The 19,238-nt window shown below is 49.8% G+C and overlaps 1 protein-coding gene across 2 annotated transcripts in view; it reads left to right on the top strand.

Annotated features, from left to right (window-relative positions):
* Positions 1 to 2,580: 2,580 nt before the first annotated feature.
* Positions 2,581 to 19,238, top strand: part of PSTPIP1 (proline-serine-threonine phosphatase interacting protein 1) — a 48,008-nt gene continuing 31,350 nt past the window's right edge. The window contains exon 1 of one of the 2 annotated variants that reach the window (XM_049905508.1): positions 2,581 to 3,075. In XM_049905508.1, the coding sequence (XP_049761465.1) occupies positions 3,065 to 3,075 (11 nt within the window). In that variant the 5' untranslated portion in view covers positions 2,581 to 3,064. The remainder of the gene's footprint in view (positions 3,076 to 19,238) is intronic. The other variant, XM_049905507.1, reaches the window with a different exon arrangement.

Here is a 19,238-nt window from a genome sequence, read left to right as displayed (position 1 = left end):
GAGAGAGGGGAGAACTTGTCCAGGTAAAGAAGTTCAAGGAAGGCATGCCAGAAGGGAGGCACAAAAAATGCAGCAACATTTTGGAGGTAGGAGTGGGAAGGGGGTTTTGGTGAGAGGGAGGAAGCCTGTTTGGAGTAGAAATTTGTCATAAAAGGTTAAGGGAGCAACACCTGGAGAGTCATGGAAGGGAGCCTGGTAGTCAAGTTTTCTGCCAATAAGAGGGTACAAAAGGGCTCTAGTCTGCTTCCAGAACTAGAGACATCACCCCATTTGACAGATGGAAACACTGAGCCCAGGGATGCTGAGTCAGTGGCTTCACAGAGTTAGTGTCACCCAGTGCAGTAACTCATGGTGTAATACCCACCCCCACCGCCATGGATTTCTTCCTGTGCCAGACCATACAAAATCCCTAGTAACGTTTTTTGTACTAATGCTCCTAGTAAATCATAATTCTTGTATATCACTCCTTTTCCTTTAATTACTACTTCATTTTCAAAAAAAGTTACGATACAGGTTTACAGATGCTAATTACAACAATGTTGTAGCTAAAACACCAGGAAATTTGGCCAAATCAGCAACTAGAAAAATACCAGCAGCAATGAAAAAACCAGCACGTGCTTGTAGCATGTGCAGATGAAACCATGTGACTCGAAGGATCATTGTAATTGGGTAATAATGACCGCTCTGACCAAAAGACATTAGAAGGTTCAAAAAGTGAATAATTAGCATAGAGCTTTAGCCTTGTAGGTATATTGATACATGTAAGCTGGGCTTACAAAAAATGTTTTTGCTGTTATAGCTAACTACAGGGATATTGTTATAAAAAATAACAAATTTCTGTTGAGACGCAGCACAAAAATTTTATAAACAGTTATTTTGGTGTCACCTCCTCTGACAGTGTCACTGGGTGTGGTCCATGCCACCTGGGCCCCCCTAATGTTGCCACTGGGCTGAGTCAGTGATGTTAGAGGTGGTGAAACCACTGGATTGAGAAATACAGCCATAGTATATAGCCTTGGGGGTTTAAGGTGATATTTTGCCCCATTAGCTGTCTTCAGCTGAAAGCAACAGAAAACCTGACTTGAGGAGCCTTCACCGCTAAAGACTTTCTTTCATTAGCTCAAACCAGAAGGAGTCTGGAGGTGGGGCGGCGGGGGGCTTCTAGGAGCAGTGCAGCAGCGCCAGCCCCCCTGCTCTGCAATTCTCCCCCACGTCTTCTCTCTCTCTCTTTGAATTAAAATTACTTATGTTCAGAAAAACACTTGAGGAATCATGTGTTCTCTCCCCGGTGGCTGTTTCAGAAGCCTGGGTGGGCCCATCTCCCTAAACCCCAGGCACGCATAACTGGCACTTGGGAGCTTGGCGAGCCTGCTTCTGCTTCAGCTCTCATCTATCTTATCATTCCCGCCAATTGTAAGGGAGATACCAGCAAGGTAGTGATTTGTGGATGGTCCCTGACTCATCCCTTTTTGCCAGGCTGCCCTGCTGGCATCTTCTGCTGAGTGGGCACCTGGCTCCTCAGGGCTCTAGCCCAGGGCTCTTTCCAAGGTGGTACCAGACAGTGCCTCCAACACCTGCCCAACCGAACCAGAAATTCCACAAGTGTTCTCAATGCCATCCCCTTTCCAAAGGCTGGGGGTGGCAGATGGGGAAACTGAGACTCAGAGAGTTGGAGGGTTTATTGAAGTCCCTCAGCCACTGAAGTGTGTAGTGCCCAAGCCAAACAAAACCCGGAGCCTCAACCTCAGTTTTCAAACTCCCGCCTCCGTCTCTCTCTCAGTTCAACCATGTTCACGAAGCCTTAAGGCTCCACCTCCAGAGTGGGCCTCCCTGGCCCACAGTGTCTAATCTGGAGACTTGGGGGCAGTGCCTGTGAGGTCGCAGGCTGTTCTTCCTTGGCTAGATGCCCACTCATCCCCACCTCTATGTTCCTACAGCCCCCCAGAGTACAGCTGTGTCTGCCCTGAGAATGTGAGCTCCTTGAGGGCAGGACCTGGTCTGGGGCACAGAGCAAAGTTTGATGAAGGATAGATGTCCAGGCCTAGATGACACCCTCCTGAATAGATTCCTGCTGAGGAGTAAAGAGTCTAGCATTTTTGTGCTGGCCTGGCAGGGAGTGGATCTGGCTGGACTGGTGGGAGACAGAACCTGAAGTTCCTGGGCTCTTCTTGCCCACGCCTTTAGTGGGCCCCAAGCTCTAAAAGGAGTCCTGGTGGAGCAATGGTTAAGCACTCAGCTGCTAACCAAAAGATTCGCAGTTTGAATTCACCCAGAGGCTCCTCGGGAGAAAGACCTGGCAATCTGCCCCTGTAAAGATTAGAAAACCCTCTGGGGCAGCTCTACTCTGTCACTTGGGTTTACTATGAGTTAAAAATTGATTCAATGGCACCTAACAACAACAACAAGCTCCCTAAATGTATGGCTTCTGAGAATGTCCCTGCCCCTTCTCAGGTTGAGACACCCCAGCAGGGGGCCGCCACTAAAGGGCAAGCAGAGGCAAGCAGGGAGAGTGGCAGGTGGCAGGCAGGGCTGCATAGAAGAGCACAGCGGCTCCACTTCCTGTGAATGAAGGCCCTAGTGCCTGCCCCAGGGGAGGTTGCACAAACCTTCCTGTGCAGGCCTCAGGCTGCCTGCCTCCCTGGCCTGAGTCCCAGCCTGCCTCTCTCAAGAGCCGCTGCCTCCTGCCTGGGGCTGGCATCTCCTCTCCCTGCCCTGGAACTGGGCTGTGTTCTCTATCACCCGCTGGGCTGGAGAGGGGCTGGGCCGGACACCGGGGCCCGCCCTCTCATCACTGGGCATTGCTCCTTCCTCATTTTGCTGCGGATTCTAGCCCCAAACAAAACAGGTTGAGCCCTTTCCCTCCCTTCAGCAGTTCTGGCTTGCAGCTGCCTTCTGAGCTGCTGCAGACGGTGACAGCCGGGGAGAGGGGCTTGGGCCAGCCCTGCCGACACTGGGCACTGGACAGTGCTCCTTGCTCTTGGCCCTCAGACGGCCCTGCCTGGGGCAGGAGAGCTTGATTTGCCACAGTAGAGCCCAAGGATGATGCCCCAGCTGCACTTCAGAGATGCCTTTTGGGTGAGTGAAGGCTGGGGGCGCGGGGGAGGGCATTGAGAGAGTGGAATAGGCTCTGGGGAAGCTGAAATTTTCCATGGAAGTTGGAGGGGGATATAGCTCCCAGATGCAGGCTGTCTCATAAAAGTAGTGATTGATATACAACTTTGTCATGGAGGTGGTCTAGGCTACTTTCCCTTCTGAGCTGGAAGGCGAAGGGGGTACTGACTTCCCTGCAACTTCACCACCATGGGCAAGGGATGTCCTCTGCACTTCCAGGACTGGTTTTTCCTCTGAGAGACCCCTCCCCCACAGCAGGACCTTTTTAGGAGAGTCTAGCATGCGTTTTTTTTTTTTTTAGCATGCAGGTGGGGGCTTGAGGAGGCCATGTGGGGTGGAGGAGAGGGTGTCAGGTTCGGGCACCAGAAAAACTTGGTTCATACCTTGGCTCTGCAATTGTAGGTGTCTGAGCCCCACCTTCCCCATCTATACAGTGAAGATTGAAAAAAAAAAATTTTTTTTTTTTTTTTTAGTGAAGATAGATAATAATAATAAATATATCAAATGAACGGGAGGATTAAACAAGGTGAACTAATGTAATAATGCCCCCAGAATGTTGCTGGCACACCAAATGGTAATTCTCCTTCCCTCACCCAACACCTTTTCGTTTGGAGACCTTGGGGGTCTTTCAAGGTAGCAGGATGGGCTGGGCAATTCCTTGCTCGCAGTATTAAATCCAGCACAGGCCTGAAGAGTCCTCCTTCCCTCCCTGGGAAATAGCTGGCTGGCTCATGGAGGTAAAATGGCTTGGCCCAGGTCACAGGGCTAGTAAGCCCAGTTTGGATCACAGATCCCCTCAGCTTTTTTCCAGCTGTCCTTTAACCATCCCCTCTGCTCCTTAAGCCTGGCTGTCCCCAGGGTGCTCCTTCCAACCCTGCAGAGGGCTCTCTGGTCTTGTTGTGTTCAGCAGGCTCAGCCCCAGCCAACAGCCTGGCCCTCCCCAGGTCCTTTCTTGGGGCCAGGAGCCAGAGAGATGAGAGCTAATAATGAGCCAGGCCTGCCTTCCTTCTCTTTTGGACCACACTCTGCTCAGGGCCGGTGGCCATTGTGTAAGTGGCCTGATCCCACCTTCGTTAACTGCACAGTGGGCAAAAGCTTAGGCTGAGGAGGGCACTCTGCCCCTCTCGGGGCCTCTGTTGCCCCTTCTTCACAAAGAGGGGCTGGGACCAGCCCAGAGGAGCTGGTTGGGCTCATTTTGAACACCAGGGTGTTCTCTGCTGGACTGGCAGCTGGAGCCCCAAGTTGGGGGCTGGGGGTGGGGGCAGAGAGTCACCACGTCATTGCCCTGACTTGGAGTCTAAAGTTAGGGGAAGGGGTAGAGCCTGGAAATGCAGGCCGCCAGCCCAGGCCAGGCTAGGAGACCCTCACTGTTCTGTCCCTGCCCAGAGACCCTGGGCTCATCTTCCCTGGGATAGAACTGAGGCAAGGAGCAGCCCCCATGACAGGATCTGGGTGGGAGGAAGGAGGGGGAGGGGACTTAAAGAAACAGGGTGTGGCAGCAGCAGAAGCAAAAGCAGCAGCAGTGGCGAGAACCCAGCCCATCAGCGGTGGGTTCCTCCTGAGCAGTGGCATCCCATCCATGCTGAGTGCTTACCCCATGTCCGAGTGGCTGTGTACCTCGTGGCCTCCAGGTACCTCTCTCCTCCATGGCTGCTCCCTGGGCTGGGTGAGGCTGAAGCTTTCCCAGGGAAGGCCAGACGGAGAAGGGGAGAGAAGAGGCCAGCAAGAGCCTCTCAGATTCAGCCTGGGCAGACGCCCCAAAGTCACTGTCAGTATCACTTGCCCCAAGAGCTCTGAATTCTAACAGCCCTGGTGATGTTCAGCCCAGCCCAGCCATGACGACAACTAACATTCACTGAGCACCAACGATGTGTCAGGCGCTGTTCTCAGGCCTGTGTATGTATTAATTCATCTAACCTGCACGGCCAGGCAGTGGTGCTTTAGCAGTAGGATTCTCACCTTCCATTGGGAGACCGGGGTTCAAATCCTGGCCAATGAACCTCAAGTACAATGAACCGTCTGTCAGTGGAGCCTTGTGTGCTGCTATGATGCTGAACAGGTTTCAGAGGAGCTTCCAAACTAAGTCCAAACTAAGATGAACTAGGAAGAAAGGCCTGGCAAGCTACTTCCAAAAATAAGCCAATGAAAGCCCTATTGATCACAACTATCTGGTCTGAAACCAGGGGATAGATTACCCAATAAGCAAGGTACACACAGGCTTACTTGTGTTTACTTACTAATCTCCAGTGCACAATTTCACATAGGCTTCACCACAGCAAAGATCTGGTGAAAAAGAGGTGAAATTGTGCACTACAGATTGGCGAGTAAGCACAAGCAAGCCCGTGCATACCTTGTTTGTTGGGTAATCTGTCCCTTGGTAATTATGGGGCTGTTGAAGGACTGGACAGTGTTTCGTTCCATAGTGCATTGGGTTGCCATGAGTCAAGGGCTGACTCTATGGGAGCTAAAAACAATCCTCACAGCAACCCAGGAAGTAGATGCTATTGTCATCCCTGTTGTTCAGATGAAGAAATAGAGACACAGTGAATTTAAGCAACTTGCCCAAGGTCACATAGCTGGGGTTAAGGCAACAGGCTGGTTGTGCTACATTTTTTCTTTATTCATTCAGCTGATCACTGGATCTTTGGGCCTCTGAGTCTACATTCGTGAAATGATGGGGAAAATTCTGTTCTTTCTACTTCCCAGAGGGGTAAGAGGGTCAATTTATAGACGAATCTGCAAAACAGACAAAAACACACAGCTCTGACTGAAGTGGGCATTTTAGGGACAGACCTGGTCTGTTTGTCCCCACCCCCACCCCCACTTTCCCACTACACCCAGCCTGGCAGCAGCGCACTGTCTGAAAACCACTAGTCTTTAAGTAAACCCATTGCCCAGGAGTTGGTCTCATAACAACCCTACATGACCGAATAGAACTGCCCCATAGGGTTTCCAAGGAGCAGCTGGTAGATTTGAAGTGCTGACCTTTTGGTAGCTCTTAACCACTGCGCCACCAGGGCTCCAGTCTTTCAAAAGTGGAAGGAAACCCCTAAACTGGAAGGATCTTGTCTAATACTACAGTCTTCAGTTACCTAGCCACCTCACCCATCCAGAACACAAGTGAGAACAAGCCCTACTCTGGCACTAGCTCGCAGTATACCCTGGGCAGGGAGGGATGCAAAAGTGGCTTCTGAGGAGCCTGAGGTGATGTGACTAATAGCTGGCATTAAAGCTCATGTACTTTACTCATGGGAGAAGTGCTGTAGCTTTCAGTCAGGGCCTATGAACTCTGATTTTGCCCACAATTTTAACCAGCTTAGTCAGATAGATGGTCTTTTAACCTATGGATAGACAGCTGCTGTCAGGTCACCTCCAACTCATGTATAACAGAACAAAACATTTTCTGGTTCTGTGTCATCCTCACCATCAGCAGCATGTTCGAGTCTATTGTTGTGGCTTTTATGCCAATCTGTCTCGCCAAGGCTGTCCTCACGCTCGCTGGTCCTCTGCTTCACCGAACACGATGTCCTCCTCCAGTGACTGATCCATTCTGATGACGTGTCCAAAGCAAGCAAGGCGGACAATATTCTGTTGAGATCCATAAGGTTCTCGTCAGCTAATTTTCGAAAGTAGATTGCCAGGGCTTTCCTCCTAGTCTGTCTTAATCTGGAAGCTCTGCTGAAACCTGTCCACCATGGGTGACCCTGCTGGTATTTGAAATACCAGTGGCATAGCTTCCAGCATCGTAGTAACTTGCAAACCACCACAGTACGACAAACTGACAGATGAATGGTGGACTCACTAAGTGGCTGCTAGTATTTAGGTGATCCCTGGGTTGGCAGTTCGATTCTGCCAGGGGCTCCTTAGAAACTCTATGGGGCAGTTCTACTCTGTCTTAGAGGGTCGCTGTGAGTCGGAATCGACTCGATGGCAGTGGGTAGTGGTGGGGTGGTATAAATGGTTAACATGCTCAGCTGCTAACCAAAAGGCTGGAGTTTCAATTCCACCCAGAGGTGCCTTGGAAGAAAGGCCTGGTGATCTTCTTCCAAAAAAACAGCCATTGAAAACCACAGTAGGACAAGCTGATGGGTGGTGGTTTAACCTATAGATGCAGCAATTAGTCAGGGTAAATGTTGGTGGGTCTGAACTCAGATGGCTAGTAGCTTGATAGGAAAGGGATGGAAAACTTACGAAAAGCAGATGTAACGGCTCAGAAGTGGTAGGGCCTTTCAGTGTGGTAGCAGCCACAGGCCGGGCCCTCGGTAGGCCTGCATTTGCTATCTTGTTTGTGTGACCACACAACCTTTATTTATAGCCTGCTTTTATCTGCAGCAGAGTATTCAGATGTGGGCCAGTGTGGGAGTGAGGCAGGGGTGAGCTAGCAGCAGGGGGAGGGAAGGAATAATTTGATTTCTGTTGTACACACATGGTGATAAAGAGCATCACCGTTTTGCAGGAAGTTTGTGGCTGAGCTCAGAGCAAGGCAGCTAGTGAGACAAGGCTGAGCCTGAGAATCCCAGGCATCTGAGCTGAGAGGGCCTTAGATCTCACATATGTTAACCCAGCACTGAGTCAAAGGCGCACGAATGCCCAGAGAAGGCAGACCCCCTGCCCACACACACGCTTGCCCATACCTGTGCTCCCAGAGGGCACCAAGCTGTGCTGAGAACCCAACGTTTGTCTGTATCCTCAATACAGGGTTGGCAAGTGGGGTACATGCTAAGTAAATGCCTGTAGAAGTGAATGACTAGTGAATGTTCATATGGTCCACCCAGCCTTTCTATGAACCCATTTCCTCCTTGGTTTCACTTGAGTTATATTCTATGGACATTTTTTGAGTGGGATCTACCTGCTTTACCAGGTCACCCTTGAGTTCACCCCCATATCCAATCAACCTGTGGTTTTCAAGTCCTACCCAAATCAGTGCTCTGAGCTGTGCCTGCCCCCCACTCCAACTCCCTCCAGACCTGTATATCCAATGGCCTTTGGAAAGACATCATTGTATATTGTTTTAAGAGTAGAAATCTAGGAGTAACCTGTTGCCTTCAAGTCAATTCTGATTCCTAGCGACCCTGTATGACAGAGTAGAACTGTCCGTAAATCTTCATGGAAGCAGACTGTCACCTCTTTCTCCCGCAGAGCAGCTGGTGGGTTTGAATCACTGACCTTTCGGTTAGCAACGGAGCACTTTAACTACTGCACCACCAGGACCACTTTTGGGGGCAGTTAGAAAGAAAAGTAAGGGCCCAAGGAGGTTGGACCACATACACACGCAGTGACCCCTTTACTCCCCAGTTTCACTGAGGGGGTGCGGGGAGAACAGGCTTGAATTTGCCCCTGTGACATGGGGTCCTATCTCTTAATCTTCGTCTGGAAGCCTCTATGCCAAACCTCATCATTTGTCAGGTGAAGATTCCACAGCTGGGTGGGGGGAGTGACTCACCAAGGGCCGGGGACTGAGGCTGGGCTAGACCTGCCCCTCTCCTACTTTGCTGCTATTCCCTTTCCCACTTCTGAGATTTGGAGGTTCCCTGTTTAGGAGGCTACAGAGAAGTAGGCTAAGGGGTCCCACATTGGCTTGTCCTAAAACTGCCTGTCCCCTGCCCCAGGGGCATCATGAGGAAGCAGGAGCGGCTGACATTCACCGAGCTTCTGTTCTGTCCCGGATGCTTAAAACTATGCACATGCCTTCTAAAGAAATAAAATGAGTTAACATAAGATCCTAAAAGGAAAGTGGGAAAACACAGAAAAATAGGAAAAAAGTATCCTTAGTCTCATCACACAGAGACAACTGGTAATATTTTGGTGTGTTTCCAGAAGTTTGTTTTACATGGGTGTGGGCATATTGTGAATACCATTTTGTATTTTTTTTTTTTTTTTAAATGTAACTTCATTGGGAAGGTTTGTGGGGGTGGGTATGATTTCCTCATCTTCAACATCGCCATTGTTAATGGTTAGATAGTTCCAGAGTTTGTGAATTTGGTGAACATGCTATGATTTATTTATCCAATCCCCTATGGTTGGACATGAAGGTTACTACCAATTATTTACTATTCTGGATAGGGATGTAATGGGTAGATCTTTGAGTATAAAGGTTTCTTACTTGAGGATTATTTCCTTGGGTACATTCCCAGAAGAGGGGGAATTGTGTAGCTCTTGGCACTTGCAGCCACCTTGGGATCCCTCGTAGCACTCTGGTTGGGAAGGAACATGTTTATGTAGGAAGGAGTGGCCAGAGTGTCTGAGAGGGGGCTGAGGAGTTAGCTCTCTGGAAAAACATGGGTTTGTTGATGGTGCAGGAGGTAAGAGAAGGTGCTGGCTGTCCTACCTGCCTTTCTGATGCCTCCCTGGCCACGGCTGTCCGAAAAAATGAGAACACTCTGTCTGAACTGGGCAAGCTCTTCAAGACGTGGTGTTAAGTGTGAAAACCATGGAGCCGAACAGTGTGTCTGGTATGCAGCCTGTTGTGAAAAGTGAGAAAAATAAGCATTTATGTTGGCATAGGCTTGTACTACCAGAAAGGCTCTCTGGGAGGAAACACAGGAAATGAATTAAAGTGTTACCTGTTGGGGAAGTGAGAGAAAAGAGATTAATGGGGGCTGAGGAGTGGGAGCAGTGAGCATTTTCATCATATACTTTTTTAAAATACTGTTTGATCTTTTTTTACGGGTTTTTTGAACCATGTAAGTGTATTACTTACTCTAAAACTTTAAAATTTATTTCAAGTTTCATGAAGATTTCTTTCTCTGAGTCCCAGCAACTTAAATCAAATGCAGAGAAGTGGTAGCAGTGCCCATTGGCTGAATGCCTACTGTGTGCCAGGCACTGTGCCAGCCACTCCACATGTGTCCCCAAACCACCATGCAGGGAAGGGCTTTCAATGTCCCCTGTATCTGTGGTGGAAACTGAGGCACTGAAGGCCAAGGACCTACCCCAAGTTCACACAGAACATGGCAGAGCAGGGCCTCCCACCTGGTCTGTCAAACTCCAGCACGTGCTGCTCCTAAATTCTAAGGAGATCAGCCAGTTTGTTCTTGGTTCAATTATAATTTGTGTTTTTGAAGTGCAGATAGAAGGAAATGGTGGCGCCCACAGTGTTAACATTGGTTTCTTTGGATTTGGAAGCAGGATGGTTTTTCTTTCCCTTTTCCCCCCTTAATTTTCTCCAAGTGAACACAGGTGACATATGTCATTAAAAGGAAAGTGTTTAAAAACAAAATGAAGCAATTTCTGTCTTCACAGCCAAGATGGTGTCCTCAGGCTAGAATCTGTGGTTTGACAGCATTGCCCTCCATAGACTCGGCGCTCGCTTCGTGGTGCCCGGCCCCCGGGCTTCTGAGAGTGAGGATCCTCTGGGCCCGTACACAGGACGTGGCCAGCACCCGATGGTGTTAGAAGATTGCAGAGGTTTGTGGCCATGCTCTCTCTGCTGCTGCCATACCTGTGGGTGGTCACCTCTAAGATCTCCTAGCTGCAATGTCCTAGGCCCTGAATGCAACCCCCAACCTTTGATTTTACTCTTGGCAAAAAGCCAGATCTCCTTTTTGATGACCTGTTTGCACTCGAGTTCCCAGGAGCTTGTGTGCTTTTCCTGACTGCTTCTGGCACCTACACATCCCAGAGATACCCCCTGGAATGGAGAAGGAGGGCCTCACTTGGGCCTTGAATGGTGGGTGAGAATTTGGGAGATGGCAGGAGGGAAAATGGCACTTCAGGCGGAAGGAATGGCATAGGTGAAGGTGTGTGAGGGGGTGGACACAGTAGGGCTGGAAGACAGTTTTCTGGCCCAGAGATTATGCAGGGTGACTGGCAACAAGGAGCATGACCGGTCGCAAGGGAAGGCCCAAGCTGTTTCCTCTTGTGCAAAAGGACCTGGAGGCTGCAGGCTGTGGGTGGGATGCCCTCCTTCCTCACCCATGGCCTGGCTGACGCTGCAAACCACACGCTAGAGGGAACTTGATGTGGAAACCGAAACTGCTTCTGCTTCAAGTGAGAGTGGTGCCCTGTGCCCTGGGGCCTCCCACACAGGGCTCCCCCAGGGGCTGGCCCTGGAAAGCCTCTTCCACACAAGCCAGTCACTCTCAGTCCTCCAGGCTCAGAAGGAAATAGGCTTATTTGAAGCCTTACATGCACCCTCCCTCACTTGCTGGGTGGACTTGGGGAGTCATTTCCCCTTCCTGAACCTCAGTTTCCTCATGTGTAGGATGTCAGGGGTGATGCCCCCTGTCTTAGTTACCTAGTGCTGCAATAACAGAAACAGCACAAACGGATCGCTTTAACAAAGAGAAACTTATTCTCTCTCAGTCTAGTAGGCTACAAGTCCAAATTCAGGGCACCAGCTCCAGGGCAAGTCTTTCTCTCCCCGTCGGCTCTGGAGGAAGGTCCCTTTTTTTCATCAATCTTCCCATGGTCTAGGAGCTTCTCTGCGCAGGAACCTCAGGTTCAAAGCATGCGCTCTGCTCCTGGGACTGCTTTCTTGGTGGTATGAGATTCCCATGTCTCCCTGCTCAACTCTCTTTTATATCTCAAAGAGATTGGCTTAAGATGCAACCCATTCTTGTAGATTGAGTCCGGCCTCATTACCATAACTGCCACTAATTCCACCTCAACAACATCATAGAGGTAGGATTTACAACACACAGGAAAATCACATCAGATGACAAAACAGTGGACAGTCACACAATACTGGGAATCGTGGCCTAGCCAAGTTGCCAGATACGTTTGAGGGACACAACTCAGTCCATAACACCCCAAACCAGGCTCCTCTCAGATAAAGGCTTTGAAGAAGGGAGGTGCTAAGGGACCCAGCTCCTGCTGCTCACCACAGGGCGTTTCGCAGACCAGGAATGGGTCCTGAGGGGCCCAGGATTGTAGCTGAATTTGTGCTGAGTCCCCTACAGGGTGAATCTTATATGGGGATCCTCCTCTTCCCAGAATGACTCCCCAACTCTGCTCACCATCGCACATAAATTCCACCACTAGAGATCATTTCTTTGATTTCAAGTAATAAAATGCACCAAGTTATCTCATTTAATTCCAACAAAGTCCTGTGAGGTTGGTATTCTTATTCCTGTTTCCCAGAGAGAAAACAGAAGCACACAGAGGGCAAGTGAGCCTGGGGATCCACACAGATGGACTTTGGGGCTGCCCTGGGCCTTCCCAGGCCTGGGCCAGAGAGTTCTTTGATGTTAGCAGGAGGATGTGGCAGTTCCCTGACGCCTGGCACCTTGAGCAAGTGGGTGACGGAGCAGGCAAGTGGGTGACAATCTCTTCCGCTGGTGTTGACAAGCCACCCACTATTGGGCAACAGGAAGTGCCAGCCGGAGCGCCAGAGACTAGCAGCCCAGATGGGGATGGGGTTACCATATGAAACTCAGAGCTTCCTGGCTGGCTGCAGAAACAGGGAAACGCAAAGCTGATTCACGTTGGGGAGGTACACTGGGCTGAGGCAGGAGCCTGCTTTCCGTGTTCAAGGAACAAGGAGGCCTGTGTGGCTGGGGCAGAGTGAGCCAAGGGGAGAGTGTTTGGCAACAATGTCAAAAACATAGCAGGGAGCCAGAGCTTGCAGGATTCAAGTTCTAAAAAATCCAATGACCAGGCCACACCCCAAATAAATTACCCCCGAAATTTCTGAGGTGGGCCCTGGACATCTTCTGTATTTTCATAATGTTCCCCCTTGTTTCCTACACGTAGCCAGGGTTGAGAATCACTGGTACAGGCTAACGTGCTGTTTCTGAATTAATTGCCGTTGTGATGATGAGCAACCATTTGGCTTCTACGATCTACGTGACCTCATTTGACTCTCACCTGGAAGTAGCTGCGTTTTTATTGTTCTCATTTTATAGGTAAGGGACTGAGGTTTGGGCCTTTCTGAGGCTGCCCAGGCTGGACTGGCCACCAGTTCATGATCGTGTCCTCCACAACTCCCCCAGCCTGGGCACGGTTAGAGAGATACCCTGCCTTGGCAAGAGCGGTGGGCTCCTTCCTCTGACTGCCTAGCTTCTAGCCCCCTGGGCAGGCCCCTGACTTCTGAGTCTCCTTGAGGCCCCACCAACTCTCTCTCTCTCTTCTTTGAGAAGGACAGGAGGGGAGGCCCCAGGTCATGGACTTCCTCAGTGGAGCATGGGAAGGCCCCACTGGGAACTGTCACTTGCTGTAGCCTCTACCTGCTTGGACTGGAGAAGCCCTTGAAACGAGAACTTCAGCCCCCACCTCCTGGCCCACAGCTGCTGAAGCAGAAGGGGCCCTCTTGGGCATCATCCCTTCTGTCTGGACCTGCTCTAGGCCTATTCTCCCAGGCATGGGGATCCCAGACTGTGGGTGGCAGGAAGGCCCAGGAGGTCAGCTGGAGACAGTTCAGGCAGGCAGGGCTCGGGGTGGTGGGCAAGGGGGTTGGCACAGGAGTCTGGAGCAGTTGTCTCTGGACAATAGGCTGGAAATTAACCCTGGAACTAAAGCAACAGCTGTGGCTGATGGCAGGGTCAGGGTAAGACCAGTGGCTGAGGCTAGGGCTCAGGTCAGGATAGGAGCCACCATGAGGCTGCCAGATCTCATCTGAATCCTCAGATAACCCTCAATCCTAGAGGAAAGGAGCTTTCACCCAGGGTTCAACAGTCTTGGTTTGAGTCCTACCAACACGTGGGTGGGTGTGAGAGGCTGGGAGAGAAAGTTAGACAAGCTTTCCTTAGGCAGCGCCAGCATCCTGGGGCCCAGGGGGCTGGCATCTTGCTCAATTTATAGGCGTGTGTTTTCACGCAGCATGGCCCTGTGCAAGGTGCAAAGCTGGCCGTGCTGGGCTCGAAGAGCAGTCTCCCAGGCTCCTTCATAGAACACTTTGTTTGGAGGGTACCATCTTTGTCTTACATGCTGATTTGAGAAGCCACCCACCTTCCAGCTTCAATTCCACTGCACTCATGGTGTGGCCCGGCAAGGCCCTAATTCTGAGCTCCGTTTTCTTGTCTGTAAGCATCTGTATTAGCTTTAGGGCTGCCATAACCAAGTACCACAGATTGAATGGCTTATAAGAACAGAAATGTATTGTCTCACAGTTCTGGAGGTTAGGAGTCCAAATTCAGGGTCATGTTCTCTCCAAAGTCTCTAGGGGAAGATCCGTTCTTGTCTCCCTCAGCTTCTGGTAGCCTCAGGCATTCCTTGGCTTGCAGCTGCATCGTAACTCCATTGTCACAGGGCTGTTTTTCTGTGCCTCTTCTCTTTTGCAAGGACACCATTATGATTAGATTAGGACTCACTCTACTCTGGTATGACCTCATCTTAACTGATAACATCTTAAACCAAAAAAAAAAAAAAAACCAAACCTAGTGCCGTTGAGTCGACTCTGACTCACAGGGACCCTATAGGACAGAGTAGAACTGCCCCATAAAGTTTCCAAGGAGCGCCTGGCAGATTTGAACTGCTGACCCTTTGGTTAGCAGCTGTAGAAGTTAACCACTATGCCGCCAGGGTTTCCGATAACATCTTAAAAGGCCCTATTTCCCAAATACGGTCACATTCACAGTTACCAGGGGTTAGGATTTCAACCTGTCTTTCTAGGGGACACAATTCAACCCATAACAACTTTGGAATATTAAATCTGCTTCTGGGTTTGGAGAACTGAGACGTGGAGATGTGTGTATGTTCACTGCCCAGCAAGAGCAAGGGGCCCCATATGAGAGCACCTCCTCAAAGATGCAGTCCCTCTCCTCCTAGAGCCCTCAGGAGCCCAGCTACCACCCAGGGTGGGAGGGCATCTTACCCAGGGCCCAGGGTCAGTTCCGAGGCCCAGAGCGTGCTGAGGAAGGCAGAGGAGGCCAAGGGGACTTCTTCAGAGGCTGCCGGGGTGGGAGGAGGTTGTCCCTGGCTTTGGAGAAGGGTGTGGCAATGGGCACAGGAACTCTCCGGCAGCTCCAGGGCTGAGTTTTGTCTCCTGAGCAAGTTCCAAGCTTGGGGAGGCTGCCAGTCTTCACACCTGAAGCAATTCACAGCCTCAAGGCAGGACACCCCAAGTCAGCCTGTGAAGGTGTAGGGTCCGAGTGTTCATCCCACTTCAAAGGTGAAAACACTGAGACCCAAAGATTGAGATAAGGGTCACAGCTAGGATTCAAACCCAGCTCTCCTGTTTTATTTCCTTTCTTGGTTTACTTTCAGTTACTATGAAATAGTCCCCATGGCCACCATTTTCTGGGAACTTATTAAGTGTCCAGATGTCCTTTGCTAGTCTCTTACGTATACTATTTTATTCAGTCCTCAGAGCCCCCTGGGAGAGGGGTACTATGTTCATCTCCATTTTACAGATGAAGGTATTGGTAGTCAGGAGGCTAACCTGCCCAAGATCACACAGTCGGTGTGCGGTGGGAGCAACTGGCCAGAACCAGAACCCAATGCCTGAGCTCTTCCCGTGCTCCCTGCCTAGACCCCCTCCTCTGGCGAGTGTTCCCTGCAGCATACACCCTGGCAGGTGTAGGCATTCCTTGCTATGAGAGGAGTGATATAAGGGGAGGGGATTGCAGGGTCCTCAGGATGCCTCAGGGATGATTAGACTTGCTTAGAGGAGGTGGCTCGGCCAGTGTCTGGGCCATTGGTGCCTGGCCCTGAGTCCCCAGGCTTCTGCCCCCGGCCCTGGCTGGTCACTCACAGGCTGGGGGCCCTGTGCAGGGCTGGTCGTGGGCAGAGGATGGATAGAACAGGACCTGCCCTTCCTGTGAGGCTGGCTGGGAACGGGGCCCTCCTGGCCTGATGAAGGGGTCAGTGTCTCCTCCAGGGTTCAGAGTCCAGGGCGCCTCAGTTCCCTTCCTCGACCCTTCCCTGCGTCCCATTAGCCCCCTTCCCCACCTGCCCTCATCCTCAGCCCCTGGCATCTGCCTCCTACCCCACCCACTGCTAGATCCCAGTGAGCCCCTGACCGCCAAATCAGCTTGATGGGCCGTACAGAGGAGCTGTGTGACAAGGAAAGTCACCAACCTTGTTGAGCCTCAGTTCCTCATCTGTAACATGGGCCAGTAATAGTACTGACTTTACGGGATTCCCAGGAGGCTTAGAGGTGATAATGTATAACTGCTGGTCTCGTGCCTGTCTGCACTTCACCAGGCACCCCCACTTGGAACCTCCCCTGCACTTGGAACCTGGCTCTGGTTCCCCATTACCTCCTGGGGAAGGAAGTTCTCCCCAAGGGACAGATAACTCAATAAGCAAGGCATGAACAGGCTTACTTGTGCTTACTTACAAATCTGCAGTGCACAATTCCCCCTGTTTTTCGCCACATCAAAAATGTAGTGAAACTCATGTGACATTGTGCACTACAGATTAGTAAGTAAACGCATGTAAGCCCATGAGTGCCTTGCTTACTGGTTAATCTGCCCCTGGTCCCGCCTCTTGCACTGGGCTGCCTCAAGGCTCTGTTCCTTCTAGTCTCAGGCTACTTCTTCAGAATCTCCTCCATCTCCACTCACCTCTTTCCCTGCTGCCTTTAAATTGGGCTGCAAATCCGTATAGTAACTTCCAGCCCCAGCCCCAGCACCAGACTTCCCAATCTCCTAAACCTGAGGGGCTCATTCCCATCTCCCAGCCTCTGCCCGGCCCTGGGCTCCGTCCACACTCCTGGGCCTCCTCTCTAACATTTCTACACGTTTTGGTTTCATAACAAAGAAGGAAGAAGACGTGGGGAACTGAGTTGGGCCTTTAAGACTTGAGAGAGCCAGAGGAGAAGTGGGTCAGACTTCATGTGGGGAGTGGAGGCCTAGTAATGGGGACTTTTCCTTCCAGATAATTGAGATGAACAAAGCTTTCAGACAGACCTTGGTCAAAAGCCTGGGTCAGCTGTGCAGTTGCTGTTTGAGCTTGGACAAGTTGCATAACCTCTGTTATCCTCGCGTTGCTCATCCTCCTGAGAGCAAACTATAGCCACCTTGGGGTCAGTATAACTGGAGATAAGACAGCTAAGCTCAGGGCACAGCACCAGGCAGGCATAGCAGATCTTCTTCAAACGCTTATGATGCTGCCTCCTCTTAGTGGGATCCTGGGAGCACCTGCCACTCCCAGCACTCTAATGGGCCCCTGGGAGGCAGCAGGGTGAGACATCAGCCACAGGACCCAGGCCCAGGGGCCCAGACATCTCAGGCCCCAGCTGCTCAGCTGCTAGGCTGCCTGGGTGAGGGGCCCTGTGAGACCTGGGGAAGGAGGAAGAAGGGACAGCACTGGGAGTCCTTGAAGCTGTCAGACTGGGGCTTGATGGAGAGATGGGGCACTCTGGAAACATTTCTAATCAAGCTCCTGTCAGAGTGTGGTTAGAGTATCTCATCTAACCACACTCTATGTGCTTTTGTTCTTTAAAAAATATATCTATCTTTACCTTCTTGGGTCTTTCCTCTGACACCTATCTTGGGCCATCTCAGAACAGCTGTAAATCACCCCACATTTATCTGCTTACACATGGACCCCTCGGATCCTTGGGTCAGGGGGGTTCTAGACACAAAGACCTAGTTCAACGTATCATCTGAGGCTTGGGTCCTGCTTACAGACTGCTAGTGATGGGGCGCTATCCACCTATAGAGGCAGTTTACCCTGCATCCCATGTTTGGTACCACTCTGGTTCTTGGGAAGCCCTTCCTGGTATTAAGCTGAAGTTGGCATCCCTGTCTTTGTCCCTGTGAGTCCTGGCTTGGGACTCTAGGAATGCTGACTACAAACACTCCCTCTGCTCCCCACAACCCCACAGAGATCTGCAGGTGAGAGAATATTCCTGAAAGGTTCTTCAAGCGTCTTGGCTTGGGACGCTCTCCATACCCACCTCTCTTCCCAGGATGCTCCAGACAAGCAACTGACTTGCTTACCGAAGTCTCCGGTCGTTCATTCATTCATTCACTCATTCATCCAGCCAAGTCGTACCTGAGTGTTTGCTCTGTACCTTCCTCAATTTGCTAACCAGTAAGGTGGAGATGAGCCTCATTATGATGGGAGAACTTGGTGAGGTGTTGGAGAAAGGAGAAACAACATACAGAAGATTTTTTAAAAGTTTAATCACACTTCCTTTATATATTATTTTTACTTTAAATGTTTCTCAGTTCAACAATTTTAAAATCCAAAAAAACCAGGAAGTTTTTTAGGTAAGTTTGCCACTAATACTTTCTTGGCAGTAAAACTTGACCTGAACTAACATGAATCTAGTTCCAGCCTTTATTTACTCTACTTGTGGTGACTATCCATAGGTTTTACTGCAGAAATATGACTATATTTGATTATCAGGGCTTCTCCAGACCCCGATGTGGGTGTTCCATAAAACACAGCAACGGTTCTGTACAAACATTCTAAAATCTGAAAAATCCAGAAACATATCTAGCTCCATAGGCATTAAATCATGAACCTGTCATACATGATGGTGATGACAAACTCAAAACAACACAGAAGTGTATGACATTAAAAGACATCTGTATAAAGCAATAATTATAAATATATGTTGATGGGCACACAACGCATAAAGATGTAATTTGTGACAATAACAGCATAAAGGAGAAAGGGGAAGGGAGCTTTGTAGGAACAAAGTTTTCATGTAATATTGGTATTAAGTTGGTATTAATCAGACTGGTTTGTATAAATTAATATGTTAATGGTAATTCCCAGGGAAAGCACTAAGAAAATAACTCGAAAATATATAGTAAGAGAAATGATGAGAGAATTAAAATGACATGCTAGAAAACATCTATTTAACACAAAAGAAGGCAGTACTGGAGGAATTAAGGAACAAAAAAAGACATAAGACATATAGAAAACAAATGGAAGACATAAATCTTTATCAGTAATTATGTTAATGTAAACAGATTAAACTCTCCAGTTAAAAGGCAAATATTGGCAGGATGTATATATATACATATATATATATAAAACAAACTAACAAAAAAACACCAAACCCTTTGCCATCGAGCTGATTCCGATTCATAATGACCCTATAGGACAGAGTAGAATTGTCCCACAGTGTTTCCAAGGAGTGCCTGGTGGATTCAAACTGCTGACCTTTTGGTTAGCAGTTGTAGCTCTTAACTACTATGCCACCAGGGTTTCCATATGTGTATATATATCCACAGAAAGCCAAAAAACCAAACCCACTGCTGTTGAGTCAATTCTGACTCATAGCAACC

Source organism: Elephas maximus, chromosome 13 (assembly GCF_024166365.1).
Source record: "Elephas maximus indicus isolate mEleMax1 chromosome 13, mEleMax1 primary haplotype, whole genome shotgun sequence".
NCBI lineage: Eukaryota > Metazoa > Chordata > Mammalia > Proboscidea > Elephantidae > Elephas > Elephas maximus.
This window is presented reverse-complemented; position numbering and strand designations above follow the sequence as displayed.